This window comes from Coturnix japonica, chromosome 13 (genome assembly GCF_054131305.1).
Source record: "Coturnix japonica strain WE chromosome 13, WE-NBRP24, whole genome shotgun sequence".
NCBI lineage: Eukaryota > Metazoa > Chordata > Aves > Galliformes > Phasianidae > Coturnix > Coturnix japonica.
In genome coordinates, this window is record NC_140675.1 from 20,190,026 (window position 1) to 20,213,832 (window position 23,807).

The 23,807-nt window shown below is 57.1% G+C and overlaps 1 protein-coding gene and 1 long non-coding RNA gene across 14 annotated transcripts in view; both read right to left on the reverse strand.

The window, feature by feature from the left end:
- Positions 1 to 12,949: 12,949 nt before the first annotated feature.
- On the reverse strand, positions 12,950 to 13,616 carry LOC146758719 (uncharacterized). Its single transcript, XR_014933958.1, has 2 exons — positions 13,546 to 13,616; positions 12,950 to 13,445 (listed from the first exon to the last, which is right to left on the reverse strand). It is a non-coding gene; the product is annotated as an uncharacterized LOC146758719 (long non-coding RNA).
- A 1,408-nt stretch (positions 13,617 to 15,024) lies between these two features.
- Positions 15,025 to 23,807, reverse strand: part of LOC107320959 (ankyrin repeat and fibronectin type-III domain-containing protein 1-like) — a 106,577-nt gene continuing 97,794 nt past the window's right edge. For all 13 annotated transcript variants that reach the window (XM_085514387.1, XM_085514388.1, XM_085514389.1 and 10 more), the window contains 14 exons: positions 23,694 to 23,791; positions 23,094 to 23,184; positions 21,506 to 21,613; positions 21,215 to 21,314; positions 20,621 to 20,753; positions 20,010 to 20,129; positions 19,503 to 19,718; positions 19,184 to 19,350; positions 18,820 to 18,970; positions 18,566 to 18,734; positions 18,174 to 18,340; positions 17,677 to 17,887; positions 17,000 to 17,598; positions 15,025 to 16,206 (listed from right to left, as the gene is read on the reverse strand). In XM_085514387.1, the coding sequence (XP_085370513.1) occupies positions 15,919 to 16,206; positions 17,000 to 17,598; positions 17,677 to 17,887; positions 18,174 to 18,340; positions 18,566 to 18,734; positions 18,820 to 18,970; positions 19,184 to 19,350; positions 19,503 to 19,718; positions 20,010 to 20,129; positions 20,621 to 20,753; positions 21,215 to 21,314; positions 21,506 to 21,613; positions 23,094 to 23,184; positions 23,694 to 23,791 (2,618 nt within the window). In that variant the 3' untranslated portion in view covers positions 15,025 to 15,918. The remainder of the gene's footprint in view (positions 16,207 to 16,999; positions 17,599 to 17,676; positions 17,888 to 18,173; positions 18,341 to 18,565; positions 18,735 to 18,819; positions 18,971 to 19,183; positions 19,351 to 19,502; positions 19,719 to 20,009; positions 20,130 to 20,620; positions 20,754 to 21,214; positions 21,315 to 21,505; positions 21,614 to 23,093; positions 23,185 to 23,693; positions 23,792 to 23,807) is intronic.

Below are 23,807 nucleotides of genomic sequence, written 5' to 3' on the forward strand. Positions count from 1 at the left end.
AGATGTTCCATCACTGCTCAGAACCTTGAAGAACAACCACAGCAGCAGAAATTGGCTCCTCTGCAGTGCTCCTGTCCCTGCTCAGGTGTGCTGTGCTGGCCAGGCTCAGAAAGAGGCTTCACTTTCACCTGGGGTGGGAGCTCAGGAGCACAGCCCGGGGTCACAGCCATCCATCCTGGGCTGGCACCTCCTCTTGCTCCCCATCTCTCCTCTCCTCACTCTCCTCCCTCGGCTTTGCCTTCAAACAGTAAGGAACAAATTCCAGGGATTTTGCCTGGGGGCCCACGGGGTGGGGATGCGAGCTGGTCTCCATCTGACTGCGACCGAGTCTCTCCCCCTCACTGGAAATTGAAAGCAGAAGCTGTGGAGTGGTGACAAAAATCTGCATTACGTTATGGCAACTGGATTTTTTTTTTTTTTTTTTGAAGATTTTATAATACATCGTTTTGAAACTCTGCCAGTGATCATCATCAAAGTCAGAGCAGCGCCTTGGAGAGAACAATGGCAGCGGAGGGTGGGGGTGAGCAGGGTGGCTGGTATTGATGTGTAATCCTTTTTAAAGCCAGTTCTAGATGCAGCGTGGCCTTTTTTTGCCCTGAAGCTCAGATACAATTCAGTCTGGCAGCAGCAGCCAGCAGTACCCGCACTGCAGAGAGCCACTGGCGTGTGTTAGGGCTGCTCCCCGGTTAATCCCCCCCTCCCTGCCCACACGCCCCTGCAGCGCTGTAGCTCTGTCCCTGGAGGGCAGGGCGCGGGGCTGGGGAGGAACGGGAAGTGCAGAAGTGTCCAAAACAGAAGCTCAGGAGAGACCAGATGGAGAGGAGCGGGAGGGAAGAGCGGCACGGGTTGTTCCAGGCAGGGCCAGGGCTCGGGATCCTGCTGGGAATCAAAACCCAGAGACATCATCACCTCAAAGGGCAGCAGCTCAGCTCTGCCAGGGCTTCTCCCAGCTCTGCCGTGCTGCAGCCTCCTCAGCCTCACTGCATTACAGCCCGCTGTAGCACGGGTGGCTCCTGCAGCTGCCATTCCTGCACCGCAGCCCCACACCGCAGCCCTGTGCTGCCCAAGCAGCAGCTTCCCTGCCCCAGTATCCCACACTTAAGTGATGTAAAACATTGGATCTTTCCTCCCAAAGACAGAGGGATCACTGCGTGCATCCTCATGGCAGTGAGTGCTGTGAAGGCCCCATCACTGGGGTGGTGGTGGGGTTCCCCTGACCCGTAGTTCTCTTGGCATGACAGGAATAAACACAAATCACTCATCATTTGTCACAGCAGCCATGTCAGAAGCGCCCATAACTCTGTGCAGACTTGTAAGGACAAAGCTCGTGGTCTTGGCATCTTCACAGAACCAAATGCCCATACATGAGGCTGGAAAGTGATGCCACATCCCATAAGACCCATTTCTAGCCAAGCTGGGAGAGCCCTTGTCTCTGAGGTGTCATTTTGCATCTTCTTCTCTGGAGTTCAGTGACCAGCCACAGCCATTCCATCCATGCTGAACCTGGAGAGCTCACCCTGGCTGGCGAGGCTTCCTCCTGCCTCCAGATGAATCTGGCTGCCTGTTGCTGCTATGGAACACCTACACGCTCTACCAGCAGTGTCCAACCCTAGGCCATCTCACTCAGGCTTCTGCTTGTGTTCTCCATCACTGAAGCACGGCTTCATAACCAAACGTTTCCTCAGCACACCCAGCTATCGTTTTGTGCTATCGTTTTCTTCATCTAAGGGACTCGTGCAAAGTCCCCGTTCCCAGCTCAATATCAACATGGTTGGAGCTGCTTGGTACCCTTGAGCAAACCCATCTGATGTCTGTGCACTGTGCCTGGCTCCCTCCTCCTCACTGCCTGCACAGCAGCCTCCCCAGTGCCATAGGCAGGCACCAGCCCTCTGCTCCTTGCCAGATGTTCATGGTGTTACATAGCAGCAATTGCTCAATTCCCTCATACTGCAGAGAACTGCACTGACCATCAGGAACCACGAATCTTATGGTCAAGCTGTAGCCCACCTTGTTAGCAGTGGCTGTGGTACCGACTCAGAGCTTCCCAGCTTAGGGCATTCCTTGCTAGCTAACAATGTGCTGATAATTGAGTCCAGTCCTCTCCAAGAAACACTTCCCCTACCAGCTAATCCCAACAGCAAACACTGCAGATTGACATTGCTCAGCCCTGACACCTCTGTCCCATGAGCTCTCAGCTCTCTGCCCCAAGGGGTCCCTCTGCTCTGCAGGCTGTCTGCTGGGGACCAGGTGCAAAATGCCTCGGGGACACGTGAGCACAGTTGGGGTTCTGGCCACCCCATGTGCTGTGGGACTCGGAGTGCAGCAGTGTGGGCACAGAGCTGGATATCACTTCTCCTGTCCTTGTTCATGCAACTTACAGCACGGCAGAGCCCAGACCGTATCTGCCTGTTCACAGTGATGATGCCCAGGGACTGGGAAGGGTCCCAGCAGCAGCAGGTCTGTAGGGATGGTCCAAAATCATGGAAGCAATCCCTTTGCCTTTCACTTCAGAGCCCTGTCCCAATCCTCTCTGCCTCTCCTTTTACCTCTTGAGTGCATGCAGACATGATTTTGGATGCATGTCCTGCCTCAGCCCCACCACCTTCCTGGTGGTCCCACAGATCCCACCACCAGCCCACAGCTCCTCCTCCATGCTCTGGGAAAAGGTGCACCTTCTGCACTCCCACTGCAGGGATGCAATAGGGCTACCTCTGCTTGGACCTCCAGGTCCCCCAGGCTGCAGGCAGGAGGTGGGAGGTTCTCCTCCATTGGTGGATTGGGCTCATTTCCCCCATGGCAGCTGGGAAAAGGTCCAGGGTGGTGGGGAACCATCCCCCGCTGCCCTCCATCTTTGGTCCCACTGTGGCACAGGGAAGTCAAGGAGTGCCCAGCCACTGCCTGAGGTGCCCATAAAGCTGCAGAAAGAGCAGCCACAGCATTTGGGTGGTTGCAGAAAGAAAGAAGTTCCTCAACCTTCCTCCATCACCCCCCCCAGGCAGAGTCGTCCTCCTCCTGCCCTCCAGCCTTCCCTGCACTGTGAGGGTGTAGGTCCATGTTCCGCAGGGCTCGGTGCGCCCCATCTCCCTGTGCTCTGTCCCACGTCCCCATCACAACCACTGCACCTCGGAGGCACCGTTTGCACCTCGGGAAGGAGCAGCTCCCTTTGATGAAAAGCAACAGATGGGTGTAGCTGGCAAGTGCCGGCTCTCGGGGTGGGGCGCTGGGGGCATTTAATGATGTCTTTAAACATTGTGAGCGTGTCTGTCTCTCACTCGTGTCCCTTCTGCTGTGCTGTGAGGATGCCTGTCCCCAGGCCGGAGCCTTGGGAAGCGCCCTCGCGGCGCGGGGCAGGTCAGGGAGATGAAAGCATGCTTGCGAGAGCCGGCTCCCACCTCCTAGGAGACGGACATCGCCGCCCGGAGCAGAGGACAATGGCGGGGTCCCATCCCTCCGCGTCGTCTCTAGGTGATGTCACATCTATCAGAGCGGCCGCACCGAGGGGAGAGCAGCCAACACGCACGCACACAAAGGGCTCCGCTTTGAAGTCCCGCACGGGAGCGTGCCTGCTGCCCGCAGCCTGCGCGTCCCTGCGGCCAACAGACGGGAGGGCTGCAGCCCCCGCCTCACGGCGTGCAGAGGGATGGGGATGCTGCTTCCTGATGCCCTTGGCATCTCGGCTTGTCCAGGCTGAAAACACACGCAGGGCAGTGTCTGGGGGGCTGTGGAGTCTCTCTGTGCCGGGGATGCTCGGGGGTGGCAGCCCGTGGTGCTGCTCAGCTACTGGACCCGTCATAGACGTGTTAAACACATTCAGGTCCCTCCCATTTCTGGGCCAGGTTGGAAGCCTGGGAGACGGCCAAATGAAAATGAAACTCCTGCAGCGTTGCATGGCTCTGGGAGCTGGGATGGGGTGGGACAGCACCACTGGGGAGCTGTGTGCACTGAGAACAGTGCTGCTGTGAGCCAGCATGGTGCATGAGAGCCCTCAGCTCCTTGCAGAGCAGGAGAGAAGTGGGCCATTCAGTATCTAAAAGGGGGCTGTAAGAAAGAGGTGGTCAGACTCTTTAGCAGGGACCGTTGTGGCAGGACAAGGGGAAATGGTTTCAAACTAAGAGAGGAAAGGTTTAGGCTGGACATAAGGAAGAAATTCTTTACAATAACGTGGTGGTGAGGCCCTGGCACAGGCTGCCCAGAGAGGTGGAGGATGCTTCCCTGCTGGAGACATCCAAGGCCAGGCTGGGTGGGCTCTGGGCACTGATGAAGCTGTAGATGTCCCTGTTCATTGCAGGAGGTTGGACCTGATGGCCTTTAAAGGTCCCTTCCATCTCAAACAATTCTGTGTTTCTATGATTCCGCAATTCTATGACTCTATATATGTAACTCAATGATAACCACAAAACTGGAGCTATAACTGCACACCCCTACACCTTTACTTGTCCCTATACTGATACCTAGACCAACTATAACTAAAAACACACATTGCAGGACATTTCTGTATTTCCATGTCTGTACATAGGATGTATCTGCAGGTACACTCTATGCACCAGGCCACAGCTACTCTGCTGGCAGGTTTCCTCCTGTGCAGCACACGGACTCCCATCCAGCACAGAGGGGCACCCGGTGCCTGTTGACCCGCACCGTGCCTGTCCCGCTCTCTGTGCATCTGGGGCTGCTGCTCTGCAGACATCAATAGGGCAGCTGGGCCCCTTCCAGCTGCTGGAAACCAACACCCACAAACCCCATGGGAAAAGTCTGCGGATGTGGCCCCGACCCTGCCATAGGACGGGAGCTCTTCCCGCTGACCTTGTGGCTCGTGCCAGAGCTGCTGCAGCTCCTGGGAGAGGAACGGCCGCATTGGGGCCATTTACACCCATCTCACACACCCACTGAATGCCAAATCAGCGCCAGTCACCCAGCTTCCCCACCTCCGCCCTGAGCAGAACTGCTGGCCCCGGTCACATCACAGCTGAAGGAAGCAAAAGAAATGCTGGCTACAGTTTGTAAAAGTGACTAATTGTTTTCAACATCTTCCTTTCAATTAAAAAATTAGGGGCAAAACCGAAAACACCCGAGAAGAATTCAGCGTTTAGGAGGAGCGCAGCACTTGTTGTCATCTGGAAAAATCAGACGGCAGGCGGCTAAAAATAGAGCTCAGCTGAAGTCCCCAGAGCTGTGCCCACTCACCCCAAACGCCTCCCGCTGCAGCCACACGGAACCAGCGCCGCTTTCCCCTCCGCTGCTGTTTGGGCCCCGTTTTGCTTTGGCAACGCTGGGAGCTCCGCATCTGCAGCGCCGGGGGCTGCGGGTGAGCGCTGACACTCCGCTGTCCTGCTGCAAAGTGTGCTTACAGCACTAAGTGGCCATGAGTGTGGCAGAGACAGTTAAAAGCAATGCTGTGTTTCCATCAGCTGCACGGCGGCAGCGGGGTAGCAGCAGGGCAATGCCCATGCGGTGCCTGGGGAAGGTGCGCGCTCCTGGAGTACCCGAGCAGATCAAGGTGCCCATGTGGCACGGCTGCATTTGAGAAGGGCAGCTCATGTTTTCCAGGATCTTCTCCAGTTGAAGCCCCCTGGAAGCACAGGGCCAAAACGTCGGTGCCAGCGAGCAGCCAGCCCTGCTTTGTGTGTCCGCTGCATTGCACGTGCAGGGGGCAGCTCACTGCAACACGAGGAATCAACCCAAGGGAAATCCCAAACAGCAGAGCCATTAGGGCAGCTTTAGGAAGGAGGAGCTGAAAGGCCCCCACAGTCACATTCTCCTCCCATCGCAGCCCCTGTGCTCCCAGCAGACCCCTCTCCTATGACAGCACAGTGCATCCTTGCCCCCATACGCTAACACACACACCCATTGACCAAGCCATGAAAAACGGTTGGGCTTTCATTTTCCACCCTGAGGGTACATTTCCTTGGCACCCTGGATGTCTGGCATTCCTGAGGCAACACGGTGCAAACACACTGCTTGCAAACGGGGGATCGGAGCTGCAGTAAACACCAGTGCTACTCCCTTTTGGGGACTTCTCCTCCCCTCTCCGTAACCCAGACTGCACCACAAAGGAGCAGATGCTGGCACTGCTGCAATTTATTTTAATTCCAATCCCCCATCTTTTTCTTTCCCTTTTTTTTTTTTTTTTTTTTTTTTTTGATTTTGCGTGTGTCTGGGTAAATTTAGTTCCCATAAAAGTGAAGGACTGTCAACACCAGCTTTGGAGCCAACCATACTGCCGGCAGCTGTTGTGCGGGCTGCACACACAAAGCCCCGGGTGCACCTCGGTCTGTCCCCGGCTCCCACAGCAGGTCCTGTTCCCATCCCCCCCAGCACTGGCCCCTGTGTCCCTACATGGACCAAATCCCACAGTCCCCCATTCCTCACAGCCCCCCCACCCCAAAGCCCAACTAAATCCCCCTCACCCGAAGCCTGTCCCTATGGACTCAACATGGGAACCTCGGGGTGCAGGGCAGGGGTGGTGGAGCTGCCCCATGTTCTTGCCCAGCAGTGGTGCAAACTGCTGCCATTCAGGTGTTGAAAGACCCCACTGGAGCAGCAGGAGGAGGACCCGGGGGATGTGAGCCTTAAGCCATCCCTTGCAGCACAAGGATCACCTGGGGTTCCCTTTCCTCTCCACACCGAGACACGAGGCTCAGTACCCGGGGGAGCTCTTGGTGCAGCTGTGCTTTAAGTGCAGTTGAGTGGACACAGGATTTTGATTTGAGTTTCAGCACAGCTTTGTCGGAGCCTCCTCTGTCCATCCTGAGAGCAGAATCCTTTACGAGCCATCATCCAATCCACCTCTGCCCTGCATCACCCCACACCCAACCTGTCCCTCTGCACCATGACTATGTTCATCCCTCTGCCTTCACCTCTGTGCCTTCTCCTGCCCCCCACAAGGCTCCTGGGCAGCCTCATCACCTCGCAGCCCTCAGGGCCTGCAGCAGAGCCTGGGCACTGCCCCTCCTGTCCCTACTGTCCACATGGAAATGTGGGTTTGGTTGGTGAGGGGAAGGTTGCCCTTGGTGACCGCCCTTCTGCAGGGCTATTGCCTTCACCAAGACCCCAAAGCATCTGCAGGACAGCAGAGCTGGGCTCAGGAGGACATGTGCAGGAGCAGGCGATGCTCAACACCAGCAAGTGTGGGAGGCACGTCCGTGAGGCCACCATCCGCTCCAGCCCCTCGTGCTGCAATCAGGCTGTCCCTGCCCAGGCTGCATCCACCTCCTGATCCTCTGGGAAGCCAACTGCAGACTGAGCTCCTCTGTGCTCCCGCCAGACAACCGGAGCCCGCTCCAGCAGCATCTCCTTCCACTCACGCTGCCCACCTCCATCATCATCCCTGGGGGGCCGGGCAGCTCTGTGCTGCAGAGCCAAGAGTGCCCGGAGAGGTGGGATGTTTGCCAGGGCTGGTGTGGCTTCACCTTGTGTGGAGGAAGCGGCTGGGAAGTGGTTAACACTTTGGTTCTGGATTGATTTCTCCTGGAAGGAAGGAAGTGTCTTCACGCAGAAAAAATGCAGAAATAACAGGGTTGGGGATTTTTTTGTTGTTGTTGTTTTTTAAAAATAGCTATTCTCTTTTTCCAGCCATCTGTGCCATTTGCAGCTGATGGGAGGGGGGGGGGGAACGGGACGGTGCTGGATGGGGGGAATCATTTGGGTTTGGGACTGATGTTGCATTTACAGTGTACAAAACAAGAGAGGACATCTGTCCCCAGAGGAGCATTACGCACAGATCTAGGATTTTAGCATTGTGCTCACATCCAGTGCTATCATTACAGATGCACGGAGCGGAGATGGCCACGCACCGCTCTGCACTCCTTCCCCTTGCCGTCCTCACCCACAACCACCATGGCTCCCTGTGCCCGTGGCAGCTCCAGGCCCTTGAGCACTTTCCAAAGGTGGCATCTGTACACACAACTGCTTTTTCTTCTTTCTCCATCCCTTTTCCTGCACACTGATGGTTCTGGGAGCAGCCTGACCAAGGCTTGGTGCTTCACATTTCCATGGAGCCAGCCAGGGAGGAGGGCTGCGGTGATACATGGAGTGTGCAGCCATTCTGCAGCTGCCTTTGAGCAGTCCAGCAGGCAGCATCCTCCCATCCGCTGCTTGTGTAGCACTGCAGCCAACATGCTCTCTCTGCAGGGTGGCACTGAGCAGCATCTTCCTCTCTTCCTTCTCCAACTAATTCATCCCTGCCTCTGACCCACAGCCCAGGCTACCCTGACCCCTCCTTAACAGTTCTGTTTGCTGGCTGTGCTCCCTGATAGCAGCAACCGAGCACTTCTGTCATCAGCTGGGCACAAACCTTCCAGGAACTCCTACCAGCACGGGGCCAGGCTTTAGATCACAGCACCAGCAGTGACTTTGCTGCCGTAGGAGCAGCAGTGGCACCTAAGGGAGCCCTGCCCAGGCTGCATGGGGCAGGAGGGCGTTTGGTTCAGGTGGGAGCATGGATATGCTGGCTCCATGCTGGCACCTGGCTGGGTTTGCTGGGACAGGCTCTGGGATGTGAATGCTGGAGCATCCCTGCTCTGCTTCACCTGTCCTCTGCCACAGAAGGCAGGGAGGGACAGAGGGGGATCGGATGAGAGCAGGGTGGTGGGGAGGAGAGCAGCGTTGGCACTGGGTCAGGCAGCTCCGGGAGGGTTGGGAATCCATCAGGGTGGGAGCACGAACCCAGTGGCCACTGCTGCCCTCCAGGGAGCTGAGTTCACTCACCCTGAGGCTCTGGGGGAGAGGAGCAGCAGACTGGTGGCTAAGTCCCATGATTTACAGCACATCTGATAGTCCTAGTCCATTAATAAAACATGCAGTTGGCCATGAAAGGCACATCTGCCTATTTTAAAGTCTATAATAATGGTGAAAGCTCTGACACATGGATTTCTGTAAGAAAACTAGCACTGTAAATAGCATTCCAAAATGATGTATTCCATCAAATTCAATGGGACAGTTATTGTATGGTAATTAAATACTACTGAACTATTCAGCCGTTGGATGGCGAATAGAGCCCTGATTGTGGAACGCTACACGCGCCCGCGGAACACCCACAGGCTGCGGCCCCGAGCCTGTGTGCAGCAGTGGTGGAGATGAGCCTGGAGAGCTCCTGGTCCAGGTGATGACAGGATGACAAAAGAAGGTCTTTGTGCTGTGCTGCAGCTCCTGGGATGGGGGCTCTATGCCCCCACTGATGCCCTTTCCAAAAACTCCTGTCTGCGCTGCCTTCGGTCTTTCCTCACTTGGGCAGCCCCACGGCGCAGGTTGGGTCAGCCGAGCATCTCCAAAAAGCCAACAGCCAATGGCTGCCAACAGCCAGAAGGGAAAGGGCTGCTGCGAGGGCAGCAGAGTGCTGGTGGTGGGAGGGAAGGGCACAGCGGGGCCACCTGCACCCACCTCTGCATCCCACTTGGGGAAATAGGAGGGTAGGGTGCGAGCTGAGGCTTCCTCGAAGCCCTCTTTGTGAGCAGCCAGGCTCAAGGATAATGAAGTGGAGACAGACAGACACACAGAAGGTTTCCAAGTCCTTGCTGGTGCCTGACATTAAAACCCAGCCTGTGGGATCCCGTTCCATCCCGCGCCTTGTCCAGGAGCTTTTGCACGCTCCAGCCCGGGGCTGCCAAGCTCTCTGCACAAAGGCAGAGCGCTGATAAAGCCTGCGGACACTTTCAAGTCTGCTAAAAAGATGTTTCGAGGTGACAGATCTTAAGCAACACACAGAGCTGAGCGCTGCTCTGCTCTCCACACCCTTCCCCTCTGCCAGGGGAAAGCAGTCACTATCAGTGATAGCTGGATCCAATTTATTAGGCGCTTCGAGGAGACATTCATCAGGCGAGGAGATAAATAATCTTCAGATGGAACAATTAAATTTAATTGCCTGAAGATTATTTGTCTCCTTCCCTGATGATTGTCTCTGCTGAGAGCCTTATAAATTGGATCCAGCTATCAGCAATATTAACTGTGCTTCCCCTCAACGTTGGCTCAGCTGCCCAGACCAAAACACTGGGCTCAGAGGAAACTTTCACTGCTGTGTGCTGAAGCTGATGTTGCCGCAGTGCTCTCGGGTGCTTTTGTCTCTCACTGTGACCAGGTGGCCCACAGCTTGGGCTTCTTCTCTGGGCTCATCCTGAGCTCAGTGGTGCTGTGCAGGACTGCTGATGCTGGGCATGCGCTGGTGTGGGGCTGGGACCCTTCCTGGTACTGCCTCCATGGCTACAGAGTCCTGCTGGGAAAGGGCTCATGGAGGGATGGGGTGTCCCTGCGGGGCTGTGGTCAGCCAGATCTCACCATGGCTGGATGGGCAGAGAAGCCACGAGGGTACAAAGTGTGGTACAGAGCAGTGCCAGGGCACACAGGGATGTTCTCAAGCGGGCTGTGGGGGAAACGACAGCCAACGCACAGTGTGGGTAGCCACCATTGTGCTAAGGCAGGCCAGGACCAAAGCTGGAACCTCTTCAACAACCCAAGAGTCATCAACTCCCTCCTCTGAATGTGTCTGAAGTCTGGAAAATATCTTAAATATGGGAGAGGAAAGGGAGGGGTTTGATCCTCAGCTGGTGTAAATCAACGGAGCTCCATTGACGTTGTTGGACGATTACTGAGACTCATGTCCTCTGACCCCAAAAATTTCTAGAGAGGGAGGTAATGACTTCAGAGCATTCCAGTGTTGCAAGAGATTGTCCTCCAGCCCGGCGGAGGGGAGGCGGCAGTGCCGGGCCAGGAGGCACGCGGCCCCAATGGGCAGAAAATCCCTGCAGCTCCCAGCCCTGGGTGGAAGCGGGTTGTGCAGCAGGGCTGGGCTGCAGAGCTGCTGGGAGCTGCTGCTCCTGCACCTTGCTGAGTGAGGAGCATGGAGGACTTGGGGTGCAAGCATGGGTTGTGGCTGAGTTGCTGTACAGCCACCCAAGGCCATGATGGAGTGCCCAAGTGGGATGGGACCAAGCCCTCCCAGTGGTGCTCCTCACACACCGCGTGCCACAGGAACTATCAGCTCACTGTGCCACCTGCTCTGCTTGCCCTGGGGTATGCAGGCTATTGGGATTTGCCAGGAGCCATGGGCACCTTTGGCTCGAACATGGCCAGTCCTGTTGCACATTGATGTCCCCACCGCTCAGCAGCACACACAGGTGTGGGCTGGGTGCCATTGCTGTGCTCTTCCCTGCATGCTGCAGAAGAGCCCCTGGAATCAACATGTTTACTGACAGGCTCCTACTCTGCTGGCCTGCTTTTCTAAGGAAATGAAGCTTGTGCAATCACATTGTCTGGGGGTGTCTGTTCCTAATAACTTCTGAGTCCACCAGCCAATTCCAACTCGATCTGATAGGGGGGAGAGGTCTCGAAGCCTGGTGTTCTCCCATGGCTGGACGGGCTGCAGGTACCTCTGTGAAGCAGGGAACTGGAGCAACTTCCAGGCGAGATCACAGAGTCAGGAAGTGGGGCCACATTTGGCTGCCACGAGGCAACCCATAGGCCGGCTGCGAGGAGCACATCCGCCAGCCAAGGCCAGAGCTGGATGCTCTGTGCACTTGGGGAAGCAGCGTGTCCGGAAGGGTGCACGCTCCAGCTGAGCGAGGCCTGGCGCTGCCTGGGGTTTGCACACGTCTGGGCAGGGAGGACAGCATCTGCAGCGAGCCATGGCTGCCAGAACGCATGGAGCCGAGCACTGATACGCCTCCAGCTCCTCAATGTGCTGGGGCTGCGGGCTCCTCCGCATCCTGGCTGTGGAGGATGCACATTACCAGGAGCAACCCCACGGCCCCACGGTGCATCTCAGCCAGCCTTGGCCAGGATGGGACCAGGACAGCAGCGCCTTGTTCCTCCTCACGTGGACGCTGGTTTAATTGGCTGAAGGCATTCGACGGTGCACATGGTGTCTCCGGCTCAGCACTGCCAGGAATATGAGCTTAGCAGAGCTGGAGAGGACTTTTTTTAAGCGCCTATACAAACATGATTTGTTTTGTAATAACTCTTCTGTTTTGTTTTGAAGGGGATGATGGCTCTGGGATCTGAGGGGCTGGAAGACAGCTCTGAGCAGCTCAAATTTCTCCCCACGTGCTATCAATTAACGTCTTCATTAAACACCCAGATCAAAGCTGTTTTCAGCCAGAGCATGACAGCGCAACAGAGCTCAGCTTTGTGAAGTTGCCTGCAATTGGTGACAAATTAAGAAAGGTCTTGGCTTGTCCTCTACCAGCTACACATGGAATGGGAGAAGGCTGCGAAAGGAGCGAGTGAGTGTCCTTCCATCGCAGTCCAGATCAGAAAACAGGACCCAAGCCATGGCACACAGTGAGGGACATGCTGTACATGTGCTTGCTGAGGGTCCAATGACTGGCAACGTGCAAAAGGCCACCTCGGTTCCTGCAGGTGCCCAGAACATCTCCCCATTGAGTTGCTGAGGCTTGACCTGGAGTTAACCTAGCAAAGCACAATGGCTGGAAAAGACATCTGGGAGGAAACAAGACCACAACATTATCCAGATGGCTATTTCCTAGAGGCTCTCCAAAGCATCTTCTGCCTCTGCTTTACTTTATCCATGCGCTTCCAGGAGACCTGTCCTTCTTGTGTCCCAGCTACCATCTGCACCAGCAAATGGAAATGGGACCACAGCAGCACGTGTTTAGGGTTTGGTCTCCATCATATCCAAAAAGTCATGGCTGTCAGGTGAGGATCCCAGTGGCTGGATGGTCACAGCCAGAGCATTATGGTCAATGGCTCCATGTCTAGGTGGAGGTTGGTCATGAAGGGTGTCCCCCAGGGCTCCATCCTGGGTCTGATGCTCTTCAGAATCTTTATTGATGACACAGACAATAGGACTGGGTGCACCCCCAGCAGTTTGCTGGGGCTCAAGAAGTGGGCACATGAGAACTTGATGAGGCTGAGCAAGGCCCAGTGTGGGGTGTTGTACTTGGCTTGGGTCAATCCCAAATGGATCTCTTACTGGGGAGACCTCATGAAAATGAGTCTGTTTAATGTCTATTTAGTTATTATTGTTCTTTTAAAGCAGAAAATAATAGGAGAAAGTGAAAGAAAACAAAATGAAATAGAAAATATAAAAAGCAATGGTTTCCTCCCAAGTTTTCACTTTCGTGTGTCAGCCCCTGTTTGCACCATGTTTTAGTTTCCAGGTCGCTTTGGGAACAGACCACTTCCCTGCATCCCAGGAGCCTTCCTGGGCTGGAAAGCCCTGATGCTGCCCAGCCCTCGGGCGGCGCTGGGGAACCTCAGGCCAGGAATCCCAGACGCAACGAAGCAGCCGGGGCTTCCCACCACAGGACTCCCATCTCCACCCTCCCAAGCATCTCTGTGGTTGGGAAATTACAATCTCGGTGTAAAACCAGCGTTGTCCAGCCCGGCTGCCCATGGGAAGTGGCTTTGCCCACAGTGTACAGAGCTCAGCGGTGTGTGGCTTCCCGCAGAAACCCAGCCTGTCCAGGAACGCCGGGCTCTGTCCTCATGGGCATCTGTGCCAGGATGGAAAGTGTGGGCACTGAGCAGCCCTCAGCTCCCCAGCACACATCCGAGCACCCCACAGTTCCATGACAGAGCGGTTCTATTTATTACCTGGGTAAGCAGTGGCTGCAACAGGAATTGCACAGAGCTCCTGCAGCTGATAGAGCAATAATTAAGTTTGTTATCACATGTGCTAGAATAATCCTGGAACTGCCCCACTCCTTCAGGTGCTGATGTGGCTCTTGCTTACTTTTTTGCCTCCTGTTTGAGGCAGATGGAATGAAGGCTCCCCCTGCTGCAGCACATCTTGGGGTGGGCTGAGAGCATCGCCTGTATGCGGACATTGCAGCTGCCTTAACAGAAAGGGAAACTCCTCAGACTTCCCCAGGAACCAGAACCAAGGCAAGAAATTCCTCAGTGGGAACACAAGAAAGAGTGTCCTGGGGAAAAGAAACCCAAAGCAAACAACAAAAACCCCACGTCTCAGCCTCAGAGAGCCAAACCTTGGGAAACACAAAGCTGGATTTGTTTGAGCAGCTCCCCTTGGATGGGAGAAAAGAAACACAGATGCTTCAGAACTGGTGCCAACAAGCTCCTGATTTTGGGGGGGAAATGCAGAGTGTCACAGTTCAGGTTTACTTCCATGAATCTATGCGATGTGAGCAAGGCACCGCGGGGTGATGGCTCTCCTGGCACTCTTATTTAATACACCCCTATTTGCCTCTGTGGAATGGTGCCAGTTTTCTCCTGCTGAGCTCCTGGACCTGGGTCTACTTTGAAGCAGAGGAGCACCTTGGGGAGTGTTGCTCACATCTGCCCTCACCTGGAGGAGATGTTTAAGGGAGTCTAAGACATTAAGGCCCTCAAGCAGGATGTGGGGCTGGGTGAGGTCTGTGTACACGTGCATGATGCCAGGAGGGATGGCAGCCGATGGCCACAGTGTAAAGAACAATCCTGGGCTCGGGGCACGTGGGTGAGTGCTGGCCTTGCTGGGTGCAGCATTTTGTCAGGGACATATGCGGCCCACGGTGGGCAGTGCTGGGGGACATGGGCACTGTAGGGACAGGGACATCTGCACCTCGCAACTCTGGTCACCTGTGCCATTAGCACTTTTCTCTAGGTCAACTGAAGGGAAAACATCTGTCCCACCTGCCCCCATGTGGCTCTGAGGGCCAGGAGCCACAATGCCCTGGTACTGTGCTCCAACTATAAGACCCTGCTGTGTGTAACAGCCCCAAAAGGTGTAACACCAATGTCCCACATGCAGACCCTGGCTCCAGGCTGGCCCTGGCTCCTACAGCTCTGAGCACCAAGACTTTACCCAAGAACCTGCCCCTTTTAGGGCCAACCCATGTCTGCTCCTGCAAGGGCAGGAGGGCACAAAAGGGCTTCAGGATCCATTGGGAAGAAAACATGGTGATGTGCCCATCAAGACATTCAGGAAGAGCAGAACATGAGAAGATGTGCATAGCCCTGTGCTAATGCTGAACTCAGCCCAGGGCTGCCAGGAGCCATGCACCAGCTGTAATGTGGGGGTAATAGGGGTTAAGGATCAGGTGCTGCCCATCAGGTCACAAGGAGAGAGCAATACACAGTCAGCAGCAGTCACCTTTACTACGGACCACAGGAGATCAGAAAAATAACCTTGGGAACAAGAGACCTAGGTGCTAAGTGTCATGCTGTAGGACATACAAGAGGCCACTCACAATCACCAGGACAGAACGGCAACCGAGGAGGAACGGCAGGCAGTCCCATGGCGCTGCTGGGCGTGCTGCAGCCCTGCCCCATAGTAAACCCAGCGTGGTGGTGTGGGCACAGCTACATACACATGTGGGGCTGTTGGCGCACCTTCCTTCGGCCTCTACAACAATAAAAGGGTCCACACCTTCCACACGACTCCGGTGTCTCTAGCACAGGTTTGTCATTTGTCTCAGGAAAGAGAAAAAAAAGCAAAAAAAAAAAAAAAAAAAGCATTTTGTACTGAGAAAGGAGCAGGAGCTGCTCGCTGGGTAGGAGACAAACCCCAGCCCGGTGCCATCCCTGCACACCAACACCGCAGCCCCCCCAGCAGCGCCATGCAGGTCTTCCCTTCTGCCGGCCCTGGACGAGGATGTCCAGAAAAAATAAGAAGGAAAAGGAGAAATGATTAAAAAAAAGTATTGCTGCTTCTTCTCGGAATAGTTTGTCCTCTCTTTTCCAACCCCCCCCCCCCACAACCTTCCCCTTAGAAATGTTTGCTCTCAAAAATTCCATTCCTCCCGAGCTCTGAGGTCTTCGCGCTCCACCCTCGCCTTGTGCAGTCAGAAAAACCGAGTCTCGATGTCTCTTTGGTTAAAAAGAAAGAGAGAAAGAAGGGAAGAAACAACACCAACAAGAAACACAGAGCCCAGTATGATCCCACTCCACCCCGCGGACGCCTGACGGGAGGGTGTCTGTGGAAGAAGGAAGCATCAGAGCCGCGCTGTCTGCCGCAGGCTGCGCTGCTCATACGGTGGTTGCCGGCCCGAACTGCAGCACCAGCGGCGACGTCTCCTTGATGCGGACGTAGAAGCGCCCCTCGGGCCGGGCAGCCTGCAGGGGCAGCGGCCGCGCTTCGTCGGGCAGCCACCGCTCGCCCTCCTCGGAGGCGAACACCAGTCCGAAGTGCTCCAGCTGCTCCTCGCCGTAGCAGAAGGCGGCCGAGCCGCCCAGCGCGCCGTGGGAGACATCATTCATCTGCAGCACCACCAGCTTCACCACCTCGCCGGCCGACGTCTGGCTGGTGACGTGTAGCTGCGGAGAGACAGAGGTGGGAGATGGGGGTGAGGGGGGGACAGGGCAGGAGGCCGGGGAGAGGCGGCGGATCCCTCGGTACGTCCCTGACGGCTGCAGAGCGGTGCCCGGCCGGGTGGTCCCGGCCCTCAGCCCACACGAAGCCCGAGCGCTCACTGAGGGGCTCTGCTGATTTATGCCAGCCAGGAGCCTCCCCTTTGAACTCGGTTCTTCGAGGAGAACATCTTAAAGCGCTGTCAAGCAGGCGTGCCCTGAGCTCTGCAACTTCAAACGCCACGTGGGCAGCCCGCCAGGAAGCCGGGGCTGCACTTCAATTGCACAGAAATCTACGGGACTTTCTTAAATGGAAAATTAATTCTGCGAGTCAGCGTTCCCTCTGCTTCTACCATCCCTGCTGGGTGAAGAGAACCCGGCTACCAGAGCTCCCATCCACCCCTCTGCCTGCAGGGAGCTGAGCAGGGCAGAGCCTTGTGCTGGGACACAGCTCTGCCTGCTCCTCCGAGGACACACAAACACAGAGAGGAGCAGAGGCCGTGGAGCCCCGCGTGGCGCCCTTCAGATCCTTTACAGCCCAGCGCAGGCTGTCAGCAGTGTGAGCCGAGCTGCCAGGGCTGTGGGGACCCCCACCCTGCAGCAGGGCTGGACAGGAGCTGGGGCAGCAGCCGGGGTACCCCTGGCACAGCAGAGGATGCAGAGGGCAGAGCCAGGCGAGGGCCAGGCGTGCCCACGGTGCCATCCTCCCCCATCCTGGGCACGGCACAGCCGCAGCGCTGCCCTCAGCGGGCGCCGGTACCTTGACACTGGTCTCTTTGGAGAGTCCGGTTTCGTACTGAGGGCAGACCCGCAGGGTGACAGAGCCCGGCTTCTTCCCACCGGGTTGCTCTGCTGGTTCCTGGAAGCTCGCAGTCCACTCGGCCGAGCGTGTGCGGCCGCGCTCGGGGCTGTGCGTGGAGCCAGTCCCTGGCCTGCCCTGCGCGCCGGCCCTGCTGTCCGTCGGGGAGCTGTCGACTGAACCGGGACACGATTTCCTGGCCACGGGGCAGAGCGGCTTGGGGAAGTCCAGGCTGCTGGTCCGCACGCAGTACGCCTGCCGCTTCTCGGTGACGCGCAGCAGCTCGATCTGCCGGCTGGGCAGCACGAAGTCGCTGTCGTACAGCTCGGGGGGCGGCCGGGGCTCCGGCGAGGCCAGCGCTGCGGGCTGCAGCTCGTGGCTCTGCAGCACGTCGGGGGCACTGTCCCGCAGGCTGCGAGCCGCCCGCCGCCCGCAGCACTCGGGCCCCGAGGACACCAGGTCCAGCTCCTTGGGGCTCTGCGCCCTGCTCGAGTCGTAGTCGCTGTCGGTGGCCAGGAACACCTCGGAGGAGCCTTCCTCGTCCGACAGCCCGTGCAGGTCTGCGGGGGAAGCACAGAGGGGCTGTTGGCCGCCGGGTGTCCGCAGCGTGGTGGAGCCGTGCGGTGCCGGGTCCTTACCGGAGCTGAGCTTACGGCTGCTGTCCGGTGAGGGGGCTGGGGAGGGAAGAAAGTCGAGGTGGGACGAGGAGGAGCGTGTTTTGTCCTTCACGGTGCCGCCGGAGGTGCTGAGGAAGCCGCTGAGGGACAGGCCGCAGGAGGGCTGCTTGTAGCGGGCGTGCTGCAGGGCGTCCATCATCCAGCGCATCTCACGCCAGATCTCCTCCATTTGCTGCTCGAGCAGGAAAGGAAAGGATCCCTTTCAGGGAACAAACCACCGCCACAGAAGAATGGAGCTGAACCCCTGCCTATCCCCACACGCTTTTCCTGGGAGGCCCAGCAGAAGCATCCAGCTCAAACCAGGACTTTAACACAACTACTGTAGGAAGAACTCATCAGACCAAGTCCTGACGCTGCAGCATTCCTGGGGCTGCACAGCACATAGTCTGCCTTGGGATGCCCAGCACGTCCCTGTCCCAGCCACAGCCCACACCCAGCCCTGCTCACTGCTCTGGTACCTGGATGTACTCCTGAACCTGCTGGTGCCGCTGCTTGGCGGTGGAAAGCTCGCTGTCGGAGAAGGCTTCCCTGAGGCTCTGCTGGGAGAGGAGGGACTCCAGCTCCAGGAGGGCGGACACCTGGCAGTACTGTGTGATGAACTCCCGGTCATACGTGAAGAAGTGCACTGAGGGATGAAAGGGAGGAAGGGAATGGAAAACAGCACATCCCGACCGATTCCTCCCCTTCTGCTCTATGCAGGAAGGAGGCAACACTCTCCTCTAGCTGGTCTGGAGCAGTGGGGAGCCCCCAGCATCCCCCCCCCATCTGTCCTGGGGGAACAGAGCCAGCCCACCCTAGGAGGAGAGCACCATAGACAGGTCTGGGCAGTGCAGGTCACCCCTCTTCTCACCCAGCTCGAATATCTGCAGTGGCAGAGTGAGGAAGCCAGACTGTGGAGTGTAGGGGTTGTTCTGGCCCGGGGCCGTGCAGACATCATCTGAGGGAGGCAGCAGCAGCAAGAAGGAGACCTGACCCCCAAAGTCCAGCACCTCCTGGCTGTACAGACGGAAATCTTTCGCCTGCAAGAGTCCATCCAAAAGACACCACAAGTAATGGCTGCAAATGTCACCTCTCGTGTCCCCGGACCTCAGCTCCCACCCGCACCTCTTGCAATGGGATGTTGACCAGAGCCATCAGCTCCTTGATGGCCACCTGGAGCTCCTGAAACAAGTGGTTTGGCGATGTCTCATTCTCAGACTCCACAGGAATGGGCTCCTCCATGCTGGCCATCTTCTGCAGCCATTCCCACTCTTCCCTGAAAGACAGCAGGCAGAAATGTGCTGGATGGAGCAACTCAGGTAGAGCTGCAGTGGCAGCAGGAGACCTTGGTTTGCCCCATGCCCACACGGCAGGGATGGAGCTCAAAGGTGATGCTGCTGCTTCCTGGAGCACATGAGCAGGAGGCGGAAGCCAAGGATGCTCGAGGGCTGGATGAGGCAGTGAGGCCTGGCTGCGCCCACAGCCTCACCTGGAGATGTTGGGGTTGGAGCGGATCTTCACATGGCACAGGATGTTGGGGAGCTGCTCCGGTACCAGCACCCGGATCTGGTCCACAGCACTGCAGAGCTTCAGGTAACCCAGGTAGAGGCCCGGAGGGAGGGCATGGCTGCTCCGCTGGTGGTAAGCCAGCTTGTCCTGGGGAGACAGGCACTGCTGGAGAGAGCCAGCCTTCATGGCATGGTGCTCTCCAGCCGTTGTGCCCCATGGGACAGGCCAGAACAGCCTCAGTGTGCTGGTCAGGACTGGCAGCTGTGCCCCCAGCCTGCTCTCTCGTTGTGGAGCAGCACCTGCACAGAGATGAGCAGCGTGTCCAGGGCAGTGGGCTCCTCTGGGGAGGACACAGACTTGCGGCTCGTCTGCAGCTTGCAGATGGGCACCCAGCGCACGCTCTCAAAGGTCTGGTTGGTCTTCACCTCCTTCAGGGTGACGATGAGGATGTTGCCCTGCTTGTCTTTGATGGGCTCAAAGAAGACCTGCCCCAGGTCCTGGATGCCCAGCAGCCCCTGCACACAGCAGTGAGGGACAGGAGAAAGCAACAGGTCAGAGGACAGTGCTCTTGTGCTGGAAACCAGTCCCAGAACAGTCCTCGGTCCCTCCCTGTGCCATGGAGCCTGGCACACCACTGTCACTGTGAGGGGACAAGGTGATGGCACTGCCTGCTCCTGTTGACCCAGCTGCAACCTGGTTGCACTGGGGACTTTCTCCAAAGCAGCCAACACCCAGCACCCCCAAAAAGCACCCTGCGTGCCAGCAAGGAAAGGGTGCTGTGCTCGCTCCCACCCCAACACCCTCACCTGCATTTGTGAGATGGCCAGCAGCATCTTGAAGCGTGTCTGTAGGATGCAGGAACAGGACGACTGGGAGACGGTGACGCACTGCCGCAGCCACAGGATCTCGTCCCACATACACGACACCTGCAGCACAACCCGCAGCTGTCAGTGCCAGCCAACCCAGCTGAGCCACCTCCCACAAACGTGCTCTGAAGAGAGCCACCTCCTCGCCATTTGTGCTGGGATGGGAAGGTGCACATGCACGGATCACTTCCAGCAGCAGGGGTCTATTTTCTCACACCGAAGGCACCCCTCCTAAAGGGGTTTCTGCCAAGAGGGTGTGCTCCCTCTTTCTCTCTTGGTAGATTAGGAGCCTCCAGCAAGAGATTTTGGGCTTGAGCAGCCCACCTGCCTTTGTAGTGAGAGCTGAGGCTCAGGCAGCAGCAGAACCAAGGAAGAAGCTGCAAAGGGAGGCACCCTGCAGTTCAAGACAGCCCTGGAGAGCACAGTATTCAGTGTGGTGGCTGCCACCATCCAACCAGCACCTGGGCTGGTGGCAGTTGAGGGCAGAAATACAGGCTGCAAGCACAGCTGCCACACTGCAGCACTCAGCATGGGGCCATGAGGCTGCCTACCTTGGTGAACCACAGAAAGTCCTGCATGAGCAGGCAGGAGTAAGTGTCATCGATCTCCACCACCGGAATCTGGTCTTCGTGGGTCACCAGGATGTTGTCGTCCTTGTAGAAGATGGCTGTTAGGTAGAGGCCCCTGCACGGGAGGACAGACAAGCTGCGGGGTCATCACTGGCACTGCTTCCCAAAGGGTCTCCCCAGAGGGCAGAGGAGGTGTCTGGGGGTCTGAGCTTATCGCCAGCAGCAGAAGAGGCAATAGTGGCAGAGTGGCAACAGAACCATGAGCCTGCACAGGCAGCAAGGTCAATCCGGCTCACACCATGTCTGACACGAGTAAGGGAGGTGTGGACAGGCTTGAAGCAAGAAGGTGGGAGGCTGGCAGGGTCTGGAGGATGGTGAGGTGCTGGGCAATGCATGGAGATGTTAAAGGGATTCGTGCACAAGCACAGCTTGGCCAGTCCAAATAAAAGCATTTGATTTCCAAGAGATGGGACTGGCTGCCCATGATGGCACGGGACCCACCCAGAGCCCTGGCTGGGTAGTCCCATGTCCTCATGGGGTGAAGGGCTGTGAAATCCCTGCACATGAGTCTCTCACCGCTTCAGTGTCTTGAGGAACTTGCTGCCGGGGTGGAAGAGGTGCTTGAGGCTCCTGGAGACCGAGTGCTTCCTGCTCTGGGGCTGGTTCTTGCAGGGCTCTGTGAGGCAGGAAGCAGAAGCATGAGACCAAGAGCAGCTCTGGAAGCCCAGGGGAAGGGGTGGGCTTTTCTTGTGCCTCCCCTGCCTGAGCTGCCTACCTGCTGCACCCATCCCATTCCCACATGCCATCCCAACCCATTGCACCATACCAGGTAACACCCTGGAGGGCCACACCATGCTGCAGGCTCACCGTGGCAAATGCAGTGCTGGTGGACGGTCTTCACCTGGCCCAGCAGATGGTCCAGAGCTTCAGCCTGGCCCCTCCTTCGTGGAGCCCGGCCATCGTACTCTCGCCAGTCTGCAGGGACAGAGCCAGCGTCACCCCCATGCAGCCCTTGCTGTGGGGCTGCTCACTCCCTGGCACCCCAGCAGGGCAGGGAGGGGGCAGTCCCCAATGCTCTACTCCCAGAGACTCCACCTGTGGCACAGCATCCAGCTCTGGCCCCATCATAGGGATGTGTGAGGCTGTTGGAGAGGGGATGGAGGAAGACATGGGGATGTCAGAGGATGCAGCACCTCTGCTATGGGGACAGGTGAGGACTGGGGTTGTTCAGCCTGGGGAAGGGGAGGCTCTGGGAAGATTTTACAGTGGTCTTCCAGTGCGTAAAGGAGGTTACAAGAAACAGCTAGGGACTCTTTATCAGGGATGTGGTGACAAGACAAGGGGGAATGGCTTTAAACTAAGAGATGGGAGATTTAGATGAGACAAGAGGAGGAAATTCTCTTAGAGGGAGGTGAGGTGCTGGCATTGCTGCCCAGAGCTGTGGGTGCTCCGTCCCTGGAGCTGCCAATGGCCATGGATGGGCCCTGATCAATCTGCTCTATGGCAGCCCACAGGGTTGGAACCAGATGGGCTATAAGGTCCCCCCGAGCCCAAACCATGCCATGATGTTGAGGGTCCTATGTCCTCCCCCAGGCAGCAGAACCAGGACACAAAGCACATCTGGGGATCAAGAGCCACCCTGGGAGCAGCGCTGCCACATATGGGGCCAAAGGAGATAAAGCAGCAGCACTGCAGGGCCAGCAGCTTCCCTGCAGTGGAGGGATGGCAGAGGTCAGGGACAAGGTCCTGTATGGTGCTGCCACTTCACTGGGCTTAAAAAAATCAAATCCTTTCCAATGTCTTCCTCTTCCCTGGAGCTGCAGCTGATCATGGGATTCCCAGGTAACACAGCTGAGCTCCACGGCACCAGGACGGGGCAGTGGCACTTGTACACTCACTGCTTTGCACACCCCCTGTTCTGCCTGCTGCTGTTTTCCATGGAAAGTTCAGCTCTGTTAACTTTAGCTGAGGTTGGCCACTATTTTTAGGAGCTTTAAAAACACCCAGGGAGGTGCCCAACTATAGTCTGCTGGGCTGGGGAGGGATCCTTGGGGAGGGGAGAAATATTAATGGAGATAACAGCAAGAAAAACCAGTTATGTCTGATACATTTCAGCTGCACTCTGTATCTGTGCCGTGCAGATCTGACCTGTGCTGGACAGCAAAGGGGCTGCAAGGGAACAAATGTCAGCAGCACATGCTGCCAGGGCAGGGCACAGCCAGCCTGCTGCAAGAGCTGGGCAACCCGTTTATGCATCGATGTGTGTGCAAATGTACAAGAGATGCCACAGGCTGGAGGCAGCATCCCCCAAAGGGCTGCTCTGCCCACTCTGGGTCCATCTGCAAACCCCAGACACTGAATCCAGCTCTGAACCCACCCCTGCTCCATGAGTCCTCACACCTCATCCCCAAAGCTCCCCCTCCTGCCCCATCCCACCGCCGGGTGCTGTACTTACTGGAAGGGATGGCAAATGTGGGCACTGAGGCTTGTGGGGGCCCCCAGCCCTTCATGTTGTAGGCAGACACCTGGACATAGTAAGCTGTGCCCTGCCAGGGGAAACAGTGTTCAGGATGGTGGTACTCAGCATACGGGGCAGGCAGGTGGGGAGGAACCACAGAACATGGCAAGGAGCACAAAACTGGGTCTCACAGCCAGGTACCAGTCTGACCACCCCCAGCATCACTGTACATGTGATGGATGGGATGGGACACGATCCCTCCACAGAGCCCTGCCCCATGCTGTCCTTCAGTGGAGCAGGGTATCAGCTCCCAGACCGCAGCACTGCTAGCTTGTCTGAGACCCCATACCTCATAGAAGGCTTCATCCCATTCCTTGAACCCACCAGTGCCTCCCTACCCCAGAGCAGGGAGTGCTGAACCCCCTTACTATGCTCCCCCACATCTCCACTTCACCCACCCCACCCCAAACCCCCACTTTGCCACCATCCCCCTGCCCACCGAGCTGCCATAATGTCCCCCCGCCCCACACACAGGGTGCAGCCCAGCCCCAAAGCTGCTCCTGCTCCACCCCCCACACAGCCCAGCCCCCAACTCACCGAGGTCAGCCCACGGATGGTGTAGTGCAGGCTCTTCAGCTTGTCCACCACGGCCTCCCCAGCCAGCGGTGAGAAGGATGGGGAGCAGCTCCACTCCACTGCAAAGAGAGACCC